The sequence below is a fragment of the Candoia aspera genome, chromosome 9 (genome assembly GCF_035149785.1).
Source record: "Candoia aspera isolate rCanAsp1 chromosome 9, rCanAsp1.hap2, whole genome shotgun sequence".
Classification (NCBI taxonomy): Eukaryota; Metazoa; Chordata; class Lepidosauria; order Squamata; family Boidae; genus Candoia; species Candoia aspera.
Window position 1 is genome coordinate 24919569 of NC_086161.1, and position 17609 is coordinate 24937177.

Consider the following 17609-nt stretch of genomic DNA (forward strand, 5'->3'; position numbering starts at 1 on the left):
AGGTTGCCCCCTGCTCTCTTCTGGGGTGCCCTGGTTCAGTTGTTGGCTAGGTGCAGGAGAACCAGGTTCATGTCCACCTTTAGCCATGCAAATTCACTGGGGGGCTTGGGGCCAGTCATTCCCCCCCTCCTCTCTTTCTCAGCCCAGCCTACCTCACAGGGTTGCTGTTGCACAGTTAACACGCCTGGTGATCCTCACGAGTCCATTTGGGAGAGTGATGGCAGGGGCATCAGCAGGGGAGGTCAAAAAAGTCACACTGATTGCAGACTGTGCAATCAAGCCCCATCCCCTTTTCACACGTGATGCACGTAAAAAGGGGGTGGGGCTTCGACTGCACAGTCACAACCACCATCTTGGCCCTTGCTGACACCCCTGGGCACAGGACCCCCCCGCCCCCACAGAGTTAGTATCCCTGCAATGCAAAAAGCCCAGGCTCCCTTTGGAAGTTTTCCTGACTCCTGCAGTGAGGCTACGCAACAAACATAAAACACAGGGGGGGCTGTGATCACACTGTTGTGTCGGCCATCTTGACTTTTTTGACCTGTGGAGGCCTCTGCCCATGGGAGTTAGGGGACCCAGCTCAATCCCCAAAGAAAACCTTCTTCCCTGTCACACCGTGGGTGTTCTGCATGCCTGGGCAGGGGCTGACTTGGGACGATGAAGAGGCTGTCCCTACCCACAGGTACGCCTTCCTCTCCTGCCGACTGGCGCCAAGGCTTCCTGTGGAAGAGAAGTGGTGAGTGGGCGGAGTGAGTGGGCGGAGGATGCGCAGGCAGAGGTCCCCAAGCCTGGCAGGGTTTGGCCCAGGATGCAAGGACCTGCCTCATCGCCTTCCATGCCCTTTCATTTCCTTCCTGCCCTGAAATTTGGGAAGACAATTCCAGGCTGGCAGGACCAGTCAGTCTCAGTGCCGGGGGGTGTCTGCACAGGCAAGAGGTGGATGCAGCATCACAATCCCAGCCCTGCCCCTTTGGAAAAGGCACGGATGCTGCATGCCTGGGGGGAAGGGCGCCACTTGGGTCACCCAGAGCCCCTCTTCTGGGGGGAGATGCGCAGCGGCAAAATTTGAAAAATAAATAAATAAACCACAAAGGAGGGATTCTTTTTTTGTTTGTTTGGCTCTTTCTCAGTACCTGGCAATTTTTCCTGCACAGGGAATGACCAAAACTAACCAAATTTGCCCCCGCAGGTGGCTGATATGTATGACTTCTCAACATCGGAGTTATTATTATTTTTCTTTCAACAGACAGTACAGGAAAAGGGCTATCCAGCATTATTTTGGAATTCTTTTCTATACCTTACATTCTCATGACTTTCCTTTTCCTTCCCTCCCTCCCTCCCTCCTTTTGCTTTCGGTAAATATATGTTATATTCTTTGATTAAGTCTTCACTGATGCAATTCCCCCCACCCCAACACGTTCCGCCTAATTCCTTTGATGCAGTGCCTGTTTCATTAAAGACTGTTTCACCTCCCTCCTGCTGGGTCTCGAGAAAAACCCATGCGCAGGCCGTGGCTGCTTGTCACTTTCCACCCACCAGCCCAGCCAGAAATATTCCACTTGTGCTCAATTTAACCAGCGTGGCTTCATCTCAGCCCACTCGCCTGCCACAGCACCCCTTCGCAGAGCACCATCCCAGAGGATTCGTGAGTTCTCTCCAACGCAGCTCCTAAACTTAGCTGTGGTACATTTAGACCCTTTCTCTCCCGGGTCTGCTCAGGCACGCACACGTGTTCCCATTCATGGCCGCAGCTTTTGTCCCTTCGCGTTTCCTGTCCCAGATGCCTCAAGCATGTTGCGCGTAGCGTATCGGTGCGGGCTCCTTCTGCAAGCTGAGGGTCTCAGCGCCACGATGCAGATGTTGGCCTGAGTTCAGTTCAGGGCGTACCATCCTATACCAACTAAACTAGGGTATCAGTGGGGTGGGTCAAAAAAGGCAAGATGGCAGGCCCAACTGGGCAATTGAAGCCCCCACCCTTTTTTACATGTGTCATGCCCATGATGCACATAAAAAAGGAGTGGGGCTTTACCAGTGTCGCAGCTTCAGAGGATTCCTCCAGAACAGCATTTCTCAACCTTGGCAGCCTTCAGAGGTGTGGGCTTCAACTCCCATGCTGGCTGGGGAATTCTGGGAGTTGAAGCCCACACCTCTGAAGCCTGCCATCTTGAAGGTTGAGAAACGCTGATCCAGTAAGAACTGTGAAACTTCAGAAGAGAAGGGAGGAGAACGGAACTGGCCTGAAGGATCGGGAATTCCCAATTTAGAGACATTTAGGAGGGCAGGGCTGGCCATAAATGTTTTTTTTCCCCTGCTGATCAGGGATCCTCCCTTTTTTACAACCCTGCTTCTCTGCTGTGAAATACAGTCCGCTCTGCAGAAACTAAGCCCAGGGCTGCAACTAGGGTCTGTGTCACCCAGGGCAAACATGGATTCCACGCCTATTTTGGCGCCCCCCCCCCCAGCACGGTGCCAGGGAGCACGTGCCCCAGTTGCCCCCCCACCCCCAGTTGCGGCCCTGACTAAGCCAGGCAACGCATCTCCAGAATGGGGAGAAGGGACAGAGGATGTTTCATCCTGCTAATTGTTTGTACCATTTGAGCTCTGGTTGCACTAATCTGAGCTGCCAGTTTATGTTTTATGGTTTTAATGGTTTTACTGGGATTTTTGGGTGGACTTCATAAAGCAGCCAGGGTCTTCTAGAGTGGATGGCCATATCAGATCTATTGAACTGAACTGAACTGAACTGAACTGAACTGAACTGAACTGAACTGAAATGAAATGAAATGAAATGAAATGAAATGAAATGAAATGAAATGAAATGAATCAAATTAAAAAGTGTCCTGTGTGCCCAACTGCCATTATAAGGATTTGGGAGCCAAGGCAGGAGAAGAGCTGGCAAGCTGAAGAAGAAAATCAGAAGGAGGTTGATTGATCGATTGACTGATTGATTGAGAACATCTCTAGGACCACCCACCTCCAACAAAAATCATGAATTGGAAATAGAGAAGTAATACATACTGCGGAAACAAACTAAAACAATTAAAAGGTGATCATAGCCAAGATATATCAGATCTTGCCAACTGGGAACTCTGCTCGCCCTGACCCAAAAGTCTTAACTGCCTTTCTAAGGACCTGCAAGGGCAGAGCACGGGGGGAGAGATTGCTCCAAAGGTGGTGTGGATTTTTTCTTTTCTTCCCCACTCTCTCTGAAGAGCAGCAAGAAATCTGAGGAACTTATCTCCTGACCTGGAGTCAAACAGAAGAGGAAAGCATCATTAACTGCTTAATTTCTGCAGAGGGGATGGGGTCATCTTTCTGGTGTGGCCATTAAAGCAGGCATTCATCCGCATGAGTATGACATCTGCCATTGCCACTAAAGTCCCTCAGAACTTGCTAGAACTCATGGTTCCACGAAGGCTCCAGGTTCGGGCTGCTCAGAGGAAATGGGGGTGGGTTTCTCTTGCTGCAGAGAATGGGGGGGCGGGTAGCAGGGGGAGGCTGGCTGGAAAATCTGACTCAGGTTTGAACCTACTGGAATGGTGAGGGGCAGGCAAGACAGGAAGTCCACAGGCTGATGAGCACCAGAGCTTGAACGTTGCACTCTCCCCTGGATTAGTTGGGACCAGGGGTCGGCTGCACCTTTTGTGTGGTCCTCTTGTTCATAAAGAAGGAGAACCAGATGGCTGTGTCCAACAAAATGTCCATTAGGACTTCCTGCTCTGGATGCCAGGCACCTTGGATCTCAGCCCAGAGGGACACCGCTGGGTAGAGAAAGTGAGCTGCTGGCTTCCAGAGACTGAAGATCCTCACCATGCAGAGGTCAGCTGAGCTCCAGGCCAGCCTCTGAAGGGGAGAAGGGCCATCGTTGTCCCCATCCCCTTGCAGAATCCGTCCCCAGCCGGGGTGGTCCTGCTGCCTCCCCACCTGCCACGATTCAGTTCTTGTAATGCACTGAGGCAGCGAACCAGAAGACAGCTCAGAGATTCAGCTCTCAATCCAGTCATCCACATGCTTGGATGGAGAAATGGGTAAGAGGCTCCAAAGTAGTTAGGGCTATCTAAACCCAGTCATTCTGATTAGTTAACCACAGTTTATGGGCTGTTATACATGAACTGGGTCATTACGGCTTGTGAAACAAACCATGGTTTAGTGTGTGAACCTCCTCAAGTCAAGGGAGGCTGTGTTCTTGTTGGTTGGGCAAATGACAAAATGGGAGTGATGCCACACAAAGGCCACCACTTACATATTCATGCCAGGTGACAAGTACATAATAATGACATCTAAAACCATGACATCATTGGGTGCATCCTTATTTTGACATCATTGTGGTTTGCTGCAGATGCTGCTATCTGGGCCATGAAAGAGATTGAGAGTTCTCTAAGGGGCTCATCAATAAGGATTTCAAAATTGTGGCCCTAACGTAGTTTAACACAGTATGTTGTGTGAACTGAGTAATGTGGTTTCTTCATTCAACTGAGGTTAAGCAAACCATGGCTTAGGGTGTTACATAAACACAGCCTACATTATTGTATTCATAAGTACAGGGGGGTGCTTAGACTATCAGCCAAGCACCCAACCTGGAAGTTCCTGAATGGGTGTAGCTTTGGTTACACCACCATCTTGACTTTTTTGACCATACCTGGCAGACACTCCTCTTAAGCATGCTGAGGGCAAGCTATCATTAAGCAATAAATAAAAGGCCCTCTCCTCAACCAAGCAACTGCTTCAAGAGACACATCCCACCATATAAAAAATGGTTGCTTTATTGCAACAGGTGATAATAAATATAAAGTGCAGGAGACATTTGAAAATCAACGTCTGTCAAGAAAGAGGTTCTCCTAATAGCACATACATGGAAGAACAACGGAGCATTGCTTTGGAGGAGAAAGGGAGGGAGGGAGGGAGGGAGGGAGGGAGAAGGAAGAGAACAGCTTTGGGCCCCATCCACCCCTGCTCCCGGGCGATGGTCCTGCTCAAGGGGAAGGGGGACCCTGAACTCTCCCACTTCATTCTCCAGATGGTGAAGCCAACCTTCATGCCAGAAACACAATTCTCTCCTCCTAACATGTTGCAGACGGTGCCTGTCAGTTGCTGGCTGATCTGTATTAGGCTACAGACCAGAAGGGGCCAGACTCTGCTACAGGTAGTCCGCTTAACAACCATTCGTTTAGTGACAGTTCAGATTTACAACAGTGCTGAAGAAAATGACTTACAACCAGTCCTCACACTTACAGCCATCAGGGTCTCCCTGCAGTCACGTGATCACGATTTGAACGCTTGGCAACCGGTTCGCATTTATGACTGTCACAGCATCCCGTGGTCATGTGATTGCCATTTTTAACCTTCCCAGCTGGCTTCTGGCAAGCAAAATCAATGGGGATCCATGTGATTTGCTTAACGACCATGTGGTTCACTTAATGACCACTGCAAAAAGGCCATAAAATCAGGTCAGATTTGCTTAATGACCACTTCACTTAGCAACCAGAATTCCAGTTCCAGTTGTGGCCATTAAGCAAGGACTACCTGTATTTGGGCTGGAAAACAATGGCCAGTTTCACACATGTCACTAATGTGATATTAGTGTGCCTGAGCATGTTGCATGAACTCAGCTATTGTGATTTGCAATCTGGGGTTCAGGGCTTAGCCTCCTGCAGCCAACTGAAGACAGAGGGAGATGCCTAACTAGGCCTGCGTTTACTTTCTAAGGAGCCAGCTCGTTCATTGTTCATATCACTTCAGTCTTCAAGGCTTCAGTGGGATTCCTTTACTTCTTTTTATGCCAAAAGGCAACAAGAAATGAGAAGTGAGCCCCCATTCCTACAGCTAACCAAGACACTGAGAGGTCTAGCACAGATGGGCATAAAATGGCATTGCTTAGCTGGATGACAATGGTCATTTAGATACTTCCTCCTTAAAGGAACTGAGAGGGGTTCCCAGGAAAATGTCAATCTTTTCAGACTGAGACTAGTTTTAGCACAAACAGACCTTCGGGGATCAATTCATTTAAAAAATACAACAGAAGGGACATTTGCATGTTGGTATTATTGCTGGCCAGCATGATGGCCCACCATGGCAATTGATGACCAACAGCATAGCAGCACATTGGCTTTGGGCAAGGAACAAACTCAGTTATGAAGTCACCTGAACCTCCTCCCACTATCAAACCCCTAAAACTATCAGCAATCTGAACCATCGTTTTTATTGTTATTTTAATATATATGGTGACTTTTTAAAAAATGTGGCGATTCCGGTCTCTAACCCGAAGCCCTCCAAGGATGTTGGACTATACTCTAATACACCCAGCATTGGTCGCCCAGGCTAGAAAGGGCTGTACTGTGTTAAGTTTGGAGGACGCCAAGGGGAGACACTCTGGCTTAGTCCACTTATGCATCAACAACCAGTCAATGGGATTCACTTGGGCAAAGTATAAATAAATGAAAACTGGCTCTCTTAGAGGGGAGGAACAAGCTTGAAAATGGTTCACCAAAGGAGCCGAGCAGTTCCTCCTGATGGTGTTGACCCTGCTCATCTCACATTTCATTTTTCTTCATTTCCAGCTTATTCTTTTTCTTTCATAGTAATGAAATAAGTCATCACAGCAATTTCACACGGCAAAGAGAAGTCCGACGGGTGGTGTGGCCAAAACTCCCTTCCTCTTTGGGAATTCGTTGCTACCAATTAGTGCAATAGAAGAATGAGGAGGATGCCATATTGCCCAGCTCACAGCCCCCCCATCAGGGATGTAAACAGGAATGGCCCCCCAGTCTGTGGTCCATAGAAGCAGGGTGGCCTCCTTCTCCACGGAGCAGCTAGGAGCCGCTCAGCTAATGGCACAGCACCTCTGTCTCAAACTGCAGTAGCTGTCCCATGAAGCCAAAGTTGGGTGAGATGACTCCACGGCGCTGCTTGATGAAATCAAAGGCTTCCTCCAGGCGCACCCGGCGGCTCTGGATGAGGTAAGCAAGGCAGATGGTGGCTGAGCGGGAAATGCCAGCTTGGCAGTGTACCAGCACATGCCCACCACTGGTCTTCACAGAGTCTGCAGAGAGAACAAGGGAGGAGAAGGACATCAGAGGGGGGGAAGACAGTCCTTGCCACAGGAAGCCACCATGCCTTAAAAGACCCTTTGGCCATTTTCGGTGGCACAGAACAGGGGTGATAAGGTCTTACAGTCCCACTTGGCAGACATAATGCTTGGAAGGATGGCAAAGGCAAGCTTTCTGCCCCACATTTCCCACTTGAGGAAGTAGCTTCTCATGTTAAAAGTCAGCTTGGTAGATCAGGCAAGGATCCTTCTCAGATCACTAGCTGCTCCATAAAGTTCACAAGAAAGACACAAGAGCTACTGTCTTTCCAACTGCCCTCCGACAAACTGGATCCAGAGGTTTAACTCCCTCTATATGTGCAAGCTCCATTTTTAGCTATTACAGCTGTCCTGAAGAGACATCCTCCATAAATGGGTCCAAAGCTCTGGTCTCATCTTTAAGAAGACCAATCCCCTTTGGCCAAGCTGAGGTTGGATCTAACTATGTAACTTGAGTTGGATACAGATCACTATTGCATCACATTTCATGCATGGCAAAGTCCTCTGATCCACTGAACAGTGTAATATATTGACAACCCAAAGAGACCTCAAGATGGTTTAGTTATCTGCAGATATTCTTAGGACAGCCTGAAGATGCCCCCCAACATCTCACTAGCACCCACCTTCCAGATCACATCATCAGCACTTGGTGGCAAAAAATGGCCAAATTCCAGTAGCATGAGTTCCATCTGTTTTTTACGATTTAGTGTGGTTTAATGGTGGCAAATGGGGATGGTTTGCTTCTGGGAAGCCTCCTATTATCATCATCCCCATCCTTACCCCCTCCATCCGAAAGATCAAAATGGACCAACTAATTCAGCCTCATCACTGTGTCAGCCGATGGACCCCTGCCATTCTTCAGAAGGTCAAGAAGGCTAAGTTACAGCCCTCCAAAATTGTCTACTCTGTCCCAGGTGATACAGGAACAAGGGTTTCCCTGGTTTATGGCACTTACTGATGAAATCAATGGCTTCCTGGAACCATACGCTGATATCAGCCATATGATTGTCTTCTACTGGGATGCTCTTGTATAGGAAGTGTCCTTCAAAGTAGTTGGGGCAACTGGAGGAGACATTAAGGACCGCTGTGATTCCCAGTGACTCCAGCACCTCCCTGTTGGAGGAATGGTGACAGCTGCCCAAGTAAAGGAAAGGTAGGATCTCCACAGGTCCATCCTGAAAAAGGAAAATGCAGAGAACATTGTTCAGCCTTTGTGTCCATTAATGAGGTGAAGACAGATCTTGTATGAATTATGCATGGAAGCATTGAACAGCAGCTGCAAGAGAGCCAAGGAGAACAGTTTTTCTCAGGTTTCGTTCTCCTTTCTCCATTTTATTTATTTTATTTGTTTATCCAATTTGTCCCCGCCCATCTCCTCCCATCGGGGGACTCTCGGCGGTCCATCAAGTGCCCTTTCCTCTTCCTGCAGAGCTTATCACAGGAAGCTTTTTCAACACACACTCCATTGGCCTATCTAGCTCCAGAGTTTCAACACTGACCAATAGCAAGTTTCCAGAGTTTCAAGCAGTTTTCCCAGCTGTCTCTGGGATGCTGGGTAGCAGCTGGAACCTTCTTCCTGCAGAGGTCTTCACTGACCCCCCCAAGAGCCCTTGGATCCACTTGGTGGGCTAAGCCGTCCTGTGATGAATTCACTTCTACTTTCTGTTGTGTGAGCCTAACTACTGGGGTTGTAAATCACAGTTCATGGCTTAATTCAGTGTGCAAATTTAGAGTTGCAGTTTAGCCCAACATGTGAAGCAAGTCATGGTTTACAGTGTAACGCGTGAGCCAGTTGGCAGGAAAAAATAAAGAGTAAAAAGTCCTTTTTATCATATCCAGGGGAAGACTAAAGGGGCAGATCTGCCCAGAGACCAGCTTTACACAGTCAAGCAATTCTGAATGAGCCATGGTTACACTAGATTCAAGTCTACAGCCCTTCCGGGCAGCTTTATGGATGTCAAGTAAGACATACGGTCATGTCATGTACAGCTGAGTCTTACTTCCAAATCGGAAGGCACAGGGTTACAAACGAAGCTCATTTTTGTACATGGCACAAAGGTAAGGTTCCTAAAACCCTGAAGAACTCCGAGTAGATGAATTGTTGCAGGACACGGTCAACTTGCCATAATTCCCCGTTCAGCGTAACGAGAAGAAGGAACCTCAAAGTGTTAGAAAGAAGAAGTGTTACTATTTAGGGCAGCTGGATTTAGTAGCATAATTCATCAGCTGGAGATTAAATTAATGAATGGATGACAGCTGAGAATTGAATGGATTTTTATTTTTCTAATAAATATTTTGGTTCTGGTATACCCTGCAGTTAGGCCATGAAGGAGGAAACACGAAGAGGCAACCCTTCATAGCCCCTTGGTCATCTCCTGCACGGAGATTGTTGCAATAGGCAATTAAAACATAATTAATTGATTTAAAACTGATTGTGAGATGTGACAGCTAAAATCCAAGCTCTGGTTTGACCACCTCCAAGCATTAAAGAAAGGGTGGACAAATAAAGTTAAATAAACATAATCCTTCTTCCGTGTCAGTTGTATTCCACCACGCAAGCAAGCATCTCACCAGGGATTACTCACCTAGTGAGGTCTAGACAGTTTAATTAAGGAGTCCAGAAGACTAATTTCTAAAAATATTTGCTTGGGGGATTACAGGCGTGTCAGCTGCTCTCCTTCTTACCCATTTGGTCTACACCTTCCCAGTCCAGAAGCCTACCTGGTCATACAAGGGAGTCACCACTTCTGGGCCACCGCTGTCTTCAGGGCTTCTCAAGGCTGGGGAAGGCGCCAGAGAAGGTGGCGCCACCACACACAGTTCTGGGAAGTTGGCTTGGAAGTGCTCAAAGCCACCTAGATGAGAGACATTGGAAGGAAGAAGGCTGCTCAGTTGGGAAGCGGCATATAATATAATAGCACCCTCCCAGGCAATGCTCTTCAGCAGGGGGAACCTGGTTAGCCGTAAGCAGGACATCCTTTGTTCACACCTAAAAGCATCAGACTCTGCTGGAAGCAGCCCTCGGTTCCTTCTTAATGACCAAGATTTGCCAGGGGAAAGACTCAGAACGGGTAAGGAACATTTTTATTCCGAAGTGCAGTTTTATGCGCTTCCGTAGTTACAAGGATGGGCCACAGCTGATGCTTGCAGAGTGCTCTGACCCACTGAGTAGGAGCAAAAGCATTTTAGGATAGCACGAAGATTGCTGGTGCGTGCTGTTTTTCATTTGTGCACTTTGGGCCTCAGGACGTGACTTCTGCACTTCACAGAGGAAGGACCAAGCGGAGAAGCAAGTCACAAAGTCCCGTAGACAGGCACACCATGAGCCTGAAATGGTGTAATTCACACCTATGCTCGATTGTGGAAAGCACCCCTGCAGATGCCCCAAAATACAGATCGGGGCAATTTAATTCCTATTACAAGATCCGGCAGAAGTCTCCTTGGAAATCAGAATGAAACAGGCCAGCCTGAAATCCGGTGCTGCTACTCCACTTTTGCTGAGATTGGGCGTCGGCGCCTTTTAATGAGGCTCCACACAATCCAAAACCCATTTATGGTTGGAAGATAATAAAAACTTGCACATTACCCCAACTGAAGATGCTGCTGACTCAAAGTTTACAGGAGCAATGGAGGTTTACAAGAAAACCAAGTACGAAGCAATGTTCTGATGAAAATTATTGCATGGGTCAGCCAAATTTGGAAACTTCTAAAATATATTATGGTAAGACAGCTAAGCAAATGTAATTGTCGGGGTGTCCACACAGTAAATATAGGCGAAAAAGCCAAGACGGCAGCCATGATGGTACAATCGAAGCTGCGACGTGCATAAAAAACAAGCGGGGCATCAATCACACCACCACGGCTGCCATCTTGACTTTTTTGACCATGCTCTGTGGAGAACCCTGATAACCATCATGATTTAGTTCTGTAAGAATTTCTCACCCTTAAAGGTGAGACCGAGTCCTACCATCACCAGCACTCAGCAGATGCACCCCATTCTGTCTTTCGTTGAAGGTGTCTTTGAGAAAGGCTGAGTTCACACAACTTGTCTCACTAGGCTTGCCCACTTGGGTACTTTGAGGTCAGAGGGTGAGGAACCAACCATCGGCTGAGCTGGTTGTACAAACCACGTTGTCCCAGAAGCCAGAACAGAGCTACCTGTCTAGGCATATGTGTTATGTTAACCCATGGTACAATGTGTGGTGAACCCTGGTATAGGATTTAGTGTGTGGTGTGAACCCAGCCTGTGTGTGTAAAGACAAAGGTAGCCCATCGAAGGCGTTCCAAATGAAAGTCAGTTAACGGTAGAATATTAAGTTATTAGATATTGGTTATTGTTGCCTAATAATATTATCTTCAGGGGACGGGGAATAATCCCATCCTGCCCCTTTAGCTGAAGCCGATGGCATTCTTTCCTTATTTTTCCCAAGCCTTTCATTTCTGGCCCTTTTACGCACAACCTCTTAAAAGAAAAATCCCGGCATCAGCGGCTACTACTTTTGCTGGCCTTCCTTTTCCTTCAGTCAGGATTCACACAACCAGGGCAGGGAGAGACCCAGCACGGGCATTCACCCCACACGCTCCTCTCGCGGGTTCCGTTAACCTCGCTTTGGCTGTCTGGACGAACCCAGTTCGGAGCCGCCAACGCCAACGCGGGCCAGGGCTACTGACTCCTTCAGAGCCCGGGTCCCGCGGGTCGTGCGAACGCAGCCGCGGCGGGCCCCGCCGCCCGTCCTGCCCCGAGCCCCGCGCCAGGAGGGCCGGGCCGGGCCGGCTCCTCACCTTGCAGCAGGTAGATGTGCGACGTCCCGGCTCGCTCCTCCCGCAGCAGCGCGCTGAGCAGCAGCCTGGCCAGGCTGTCCGGCCGCAGGGCCGAGGCGGAGCCGCCGGCCTCGTCCAGCACCACCAGGTGCGCCAGCTCGCCCGTGCGCAGCCGGGCCAGCAGCGCCCGGTCCGGGACCAGCCGCTCCAGGCTGACGCCGCTCCGGCCGCGGGACCTCCGCCGGAGCAGCCCGTTCCAGTGCACGGGCCGCGCGTCCCGCAGGCGCGCCTGGCAGTAGGCGAGGAAGGGCCGGCAGTCCAGCACCAGCGTGCGGCCGCTCTCCCGCGGGTCCCGCAGCAGCGCGGCCAGGCCGGAGCTCTCCAGCGGCACCACGTCCTCGATCACCATGCCGGCGAGGGCGGGCGGCGGCGGACACCGGGAGGCCAAGCGGGGCGCAGCGATCCCGACGGCTCTCTTCCCCGACGCGAGCCGGGCTGCCCTCGCCAGTTCTGCCTCCCGCCAGCGGGGAGGGAGCTTAAATCGCCCGCCGGGCCCCGCCCCGCCGGCCCGGAGACGGCAGCCGCGTCACCGAGGCACTCCCTGGCCAGCGCCGCCCCTCCCGTGCGGCGGGGGGCGGGCTGGAAGGGAGCGGGGCGGGAGCCCGGCGTGCAACTCCCCGCCGGTGCCGATGCGAGGGTGTGGGGAGTTGAGTTGGGTTGGGTTGTGTTGTGTTTTACAGACAACCCGCGGACGTGGGTGCCCGGGTGCCCAAGGGATGACGGCTCCAATGCAGCGGGAGGCCAATCACCCCCCCACACCCCCGCGGAAAGGCGGGTCCTTCTGGCCGCGCGCCTCCGCTCGCAGACACGTGAATCTAGCGATCCGGTGGCGCGATGCGCTCCCGAGGAGCAACCGCGGGCGTGGGGTGGGTTGAAGGGAAATGTTGCGCTGGAGACGGAGATGCGCCTGGAAAGGTCGTGAGAGGGCTGGTGTTCCGGGGGGGGGGCTTTGAAGGGCATCTTCCCGGAAGGAGCTACCAACACGTCTGAACCGGGTTTCCCGCAGGTTGTCTTCGCCTCTCGCTTAATAACGAGCCTAAGCGCTGTCGACGTTGGAGCAAGATTCCTGGTCCAGAGCATGGGCCTGTTGCATATCCGATGCTTTCTGACAACGGAGTGTCGCTTGGTGTTTTTTTTTTGGGGGGGGGTGACTTCTGCCTGGGCATTTAGGGTTAGGAATTGGCTGGACCCAGTTCCTGCGGGACACTTGCCTTTCACTTCCGGAAAGTGGAATACTCTTTCAAGTGACTCCACCAAATGATCTTACCTTCAGTTTCATTCTGGAAAACCCCCATTTCTATACGGTCCTCCCACAAGCTCTCTTTTAAAAGTGTGGGGGGGCAGACCATTCTCAAATATACCCAATTTAGGGGGCATTGGCATAATTCCCTCGTGACAGAGATTGGTGGTTTCAAGTTGGAGCTGACTGCTGTTTCTTCTTCCTCCCGACAGCCCGGCATTCCCTTGGCCCCCCGTTCCCTTGCCCCAATTCCTGAGGACCCCCCCCCCAATCCCATTCAGGTCTGAGCAAGTGGTGAGCTCTAAGTAAAGAAAGCAAGAGGGTGGGTTAGTATTAACCTGGGTTAGATTTGTGGGGAGTTGTGTGAATCCTGCCTGGGTAGCTTTGCTTCACTGTGTTGCATAAATGCAGGTTAATTCAGTACCCAGGTGAAACGTGTGAACACAACCCAGTTTCTTGCCTTTGCCGCATCCATGGAGGCTTGGCTTTATCCAGGTGTGTAATCAAACATGGGCTTTATAATCCAGGACGATCTGCACCAGAAATGTACGGGTTTTGCGTTCTGGATAGAAACATGCAAAAGGCAGCTGTAAGAACACGTTTCTTCTGTCATTCACTCCAGAGCTGTTTATTTTTGTGGCTCTTATTTGATGTAAGTTATTGAAGGTCCCCTCTTGCGTGATGGGTGTGTGTGTGTGAGAATCAGCTTTCTGGTTTAGTCATTTTTCATGTCACATCAACTAGCAAGGAAGCCAGGTGCTCCTGGGACCCTCCCGGTTCTCCTGGTTTTGGCCATGTTGCCCAGGCTGCTATCTGTGCTGACCTTCGGACTGTACCGAATTACACTGTGAGCCCACTTGGCCGGCTTATTTTACTGCAGGCAACAGCCAAATAGTATTTAAATAAATAAAACAAAAACCAGTTGGGCGCACAATGTTCATCCATTGCAAACCACTTGAGGTGTAAAGGAATGTCAAGCTGACTTGGAGGAAGGAAGGAGAGAGCCATTCAAGGGGGAAGGAAATAGTGAGACGTTCAGGGGGGACTTGCAAAACAGATGTCTCGGTCCCAAGAAAGAGGGAGGGGTGAGAAAGAAACTCAAAATAACCCCTTGATCTTGCTCAGTATAAGATGGACAGAGAGAAACTGGGGCAGGCGGTCAAGATTCTGTTCTTCTACCTTAATACAATGAAAGGTGTTCCTGGAATCCCTCCCGTGCCTGTTTCCTGACCTGGCCTACCCTGAAGGGCTGACAGGGTCAGGGTCTTCTGAATTTAGGCATTGTGGTTCCTTTCTCACATGTTGCCTGCTGTTTTAGGACATGTCCAAAGCAAGAACAGGCTGGGCTTTTCAGGAAGAGTCCCCTAGGCAGAAAGGGGAAGCTGGCACAAGGGATCAGCCTGGCCTGCCACCAGCAGGTGGCGTGGCAGACACTGAGTCACCCATTGCTCTGCCCAGGTGGCTTGCAAGGGATTTCTTAGGATAGGGAAGTGCAAGATGATGTTCCATGGGGAGCATCCAAGATTATTTATTATTTGCAAGAATATAGATGAGGCCTACTCACCAGATTCTAGACAGCTTACAGATCTTTAAAAAAACATGACAAGTCCTTTCAACAAAATAGCAATGCATTCCAATCACTGTTGTACACCAGGTGTCCTCCATTCCAATGCTCCTGTGGAAGGGCACTGTTTTTACTGCCTTCAGCATGATAAAATGCGAGTGGGGATAACAACTCTGGGGAAACGCTCTTCCGTGCTGCTACCAGAAGGTGATCCTCTGGGTCCCTGTTCCCCCATCTCCTGGAGGGTGGACATTTGCAGATTCTGATGGGAGCAAATGTTCTTGAAGGTAAAAAAGACCCAACTCATACAGGATTTTATAGGGAACCATCACCCCTTAAACTGGGCCCAAAAGTTCAGCTTCCACAAGACAGGTGTTATTCTACCAGCTGCAGCTTCTGGGTCGTCTTTAAGGGTCGTCCTATGTAGAGTAAATGGCAGTAGTCTCCCTGGGAGATGACAAGGGCGTGAGTCACAGTCCTCATTATGAGTGTCTAATAAGTGTTGAAACCAAAAGCCAGCCTATTTGGATGGCTGAGGAAAACCCTGCATTGTTCTGTACAGCGCAAGGTCCGTTCTCGTGCCCAAAATGGCTGGGTTCGCAGAATACACTGAACCATAAGCCAAGATTTAAAAAAGACAATGGCTGTCTTTGCATAATATGCTTTGTGCGAATAAGCCACATTATAGCTCAGGCTCGCAACTAGGGTCTGTGTCACCCGGGGCAAACATGGATTCCGCACCCCACCCCCATTCAGCATAAAAATACTATTTTATTTATTATTATTTATGTATTTATTAATTAGATTTATCACCGTTTTATTATGTTTACAATAAAACATGAATAAAAATATAAAACTGTAAAACACCATAATACACAATAAAATAAATATGATAAAAACCCCGATGGCTGGAAGCTCTCTGTGATTTGCAAGCAGAGCAGGGTCCTTCTAAGAAACTAACGATTTTGTCATTTTGGCACCCCCTCAGCAGCGCAGTGCCCAGGGCACATGCCCTCCTTGCCCCCCCCCCCCCCCGTTGCAGCCTCACTATAGCTTCACCGGATGGCCTGCTTCACACAAAATGCTGCAACAGCGGCTACCTTCGTGTTTTAAAGAAGGATGTCAACCAAGGTGAATTCAGGCAAGGTCAGTCAAGGGACCAGGGATTAAAGGCTATCTGAAGAACAGCTAACAGACCTGTTTTCGGTTTGTGGGGGCCGAAAAAAGATGTCCACCAAAAATAGGAAAGAAAAAGGTTTTGTTGGGCATACAACAGAAAAGTAAGTGTGGGTGCGAAGCTAAAGGAACGCAGGACACTTAAGTGGACAGGAGAGGCTGTGGAATCAGGGTGGTTGCAAGCCCTTGTCAGGAGTTGCCTTAGAATAGGGAAGATTGTTGTGATCATAATTATTACTGTGAAAAATTTAACTACACCACATCAAAATAGTGGGAGAGGAAAGAAGGGACAAACGAGGAGAGAGAGGTGAGAGAACGTGAGAAAGGACAGAGGTGGGCTGCACAGAGTATGGTCAAAAAAGTCAAGATGGCCCCAGCAGGGCGATCGAAGCTCTGCCCATTTTTATGTGCGCAATGCACATTAAAAATGGGCGGAGCTTCCACCACCTCATCGAGGCAGTCTTTTTTTACCATGCTTTGTGAATGCTCACGGATGAAATGGATCTCGAAAAAGCTGGCTGGGGGAATTCACTGCCCAGAGTCACTCTCTGAGTGAGATGGGCAGTGAATACATTTGGTAGAAAAATAAATAAATAAGAAGTTAAAATGCAACGTTTTATTTTCAGGCACCTAAGGTATTGGAGGAAGTCAGGCCCCTGTGAAAGTTTGGACTCCACTTAACATGGATCGCTTTTCTTTCCTGCCACAAGACCATATCCATGACTTTCCCTGACACCAACTTGTGGACTGGTTCACGTAACCCACCAGGGTGGGTAAAATGAGACGGGGCGATTTGTGGTTCAACGTGCAGGGATCCAGGCATGGTCAGGTTAAGCCACCTTGTGACTGACTGCGTGCCTTGTGAATCCAGCAACTCTTTTAAACTTGTTTATGGTGGAGCATCCTCAAGAGAGGGACCATCCAGTTGCCCCACTACCCAAACATTTATTTTATTTGTGTACAGTTACTATCACGTCTATGCTTCTCAATTCTAAACAGGTTTGAACTGCTCACACCCATGCTCTGATTGGCTTTTATGAGACTTGTAAACATATCAGCCATTGATGATCACCCACTGATGAAGCAACTTTAAGATACAGTTCTGGGGTAGGTTTTACAATTCTGAAGGCTCCACATGAAAGTAGAGGGAGAAAACTCTCCTGTACATTTTCTGGTGCTGTCCACTTAAAGCCCCTTTCCCCAAATACTTGCCCTTTGTCAGCCCTTTAAGGTAGACCAGTCTAGGAAACTTCAAAGTCATGCAGGCTAATCCTACTTTTATTATAAGTTATGGTGACAGAACCTGGCAAGTCTGAATGCACTTTCCCCTCCCTCCCTTTATCTTTGTGAGAACTAGGGAGGGTCAAGCCTGAGACGCTTTCTCAAATTACATTTCTGCTCCAGGCTCAAATTTCTTTTATCTGACTGTTGTCATGCTTGAGGCTCTTACTTCTGTTCCTCAAGGTCATTCCTTCTTCCCATTACACCCTCTAGATCTGCCAGGACAATAACTCTTAGAGTTCCCAGTCAAAAGACCATGTCTGGGTTGGGCCACCAAGAAACCTTTCTTCGTTGTCCCTTCCCTGTGCTGACCGCGTCAGAAGGCACCCTTTCCAGGAGTCTTCCTGGGAGGTGGTAGGGCTGGTCCAATGCAGTCCAGTGGCCACTCAGATATTTTTAATATATTATCAGTTGGTTCCTGCATGTTATTTCAACTTGTCTCT

The 17609-nt window shown here is 49.3% G+C and overlaps 1 protein-coding gene across 1 annotated transcript; it reads right to left on the minus strand.

Moving 5' to 3' along the window:
- Positions 1 to 6485: 6485 nt before the first annotated feature.
- On the minus strand, positions 6486 to 12255 carry DUSP2 (dual specificity phosphatase 2). Its single transcript, XM_063310887.1, has 4 exons — positions 11867 to 12255; positions 9806 to 9939; positions 8040 to 8259; positions 6486 to 7039 (listed from the first exon to the last, which is right to left on the minus strand). The coding sequence occupies exons 1-4, from the start codon at positions 12252 to 12254 to the stop codon at positions 6825 to 6827; spliced, it is 957 nt and encodes a 318-aa protein (XP_063166957.1). The 5' UTR covers position 12255; the 3' UTR covers positions 6486 to 6824.
- Between the last annotated feature and the right edge of the window lie 5354 nt (positions 12256 to 17609).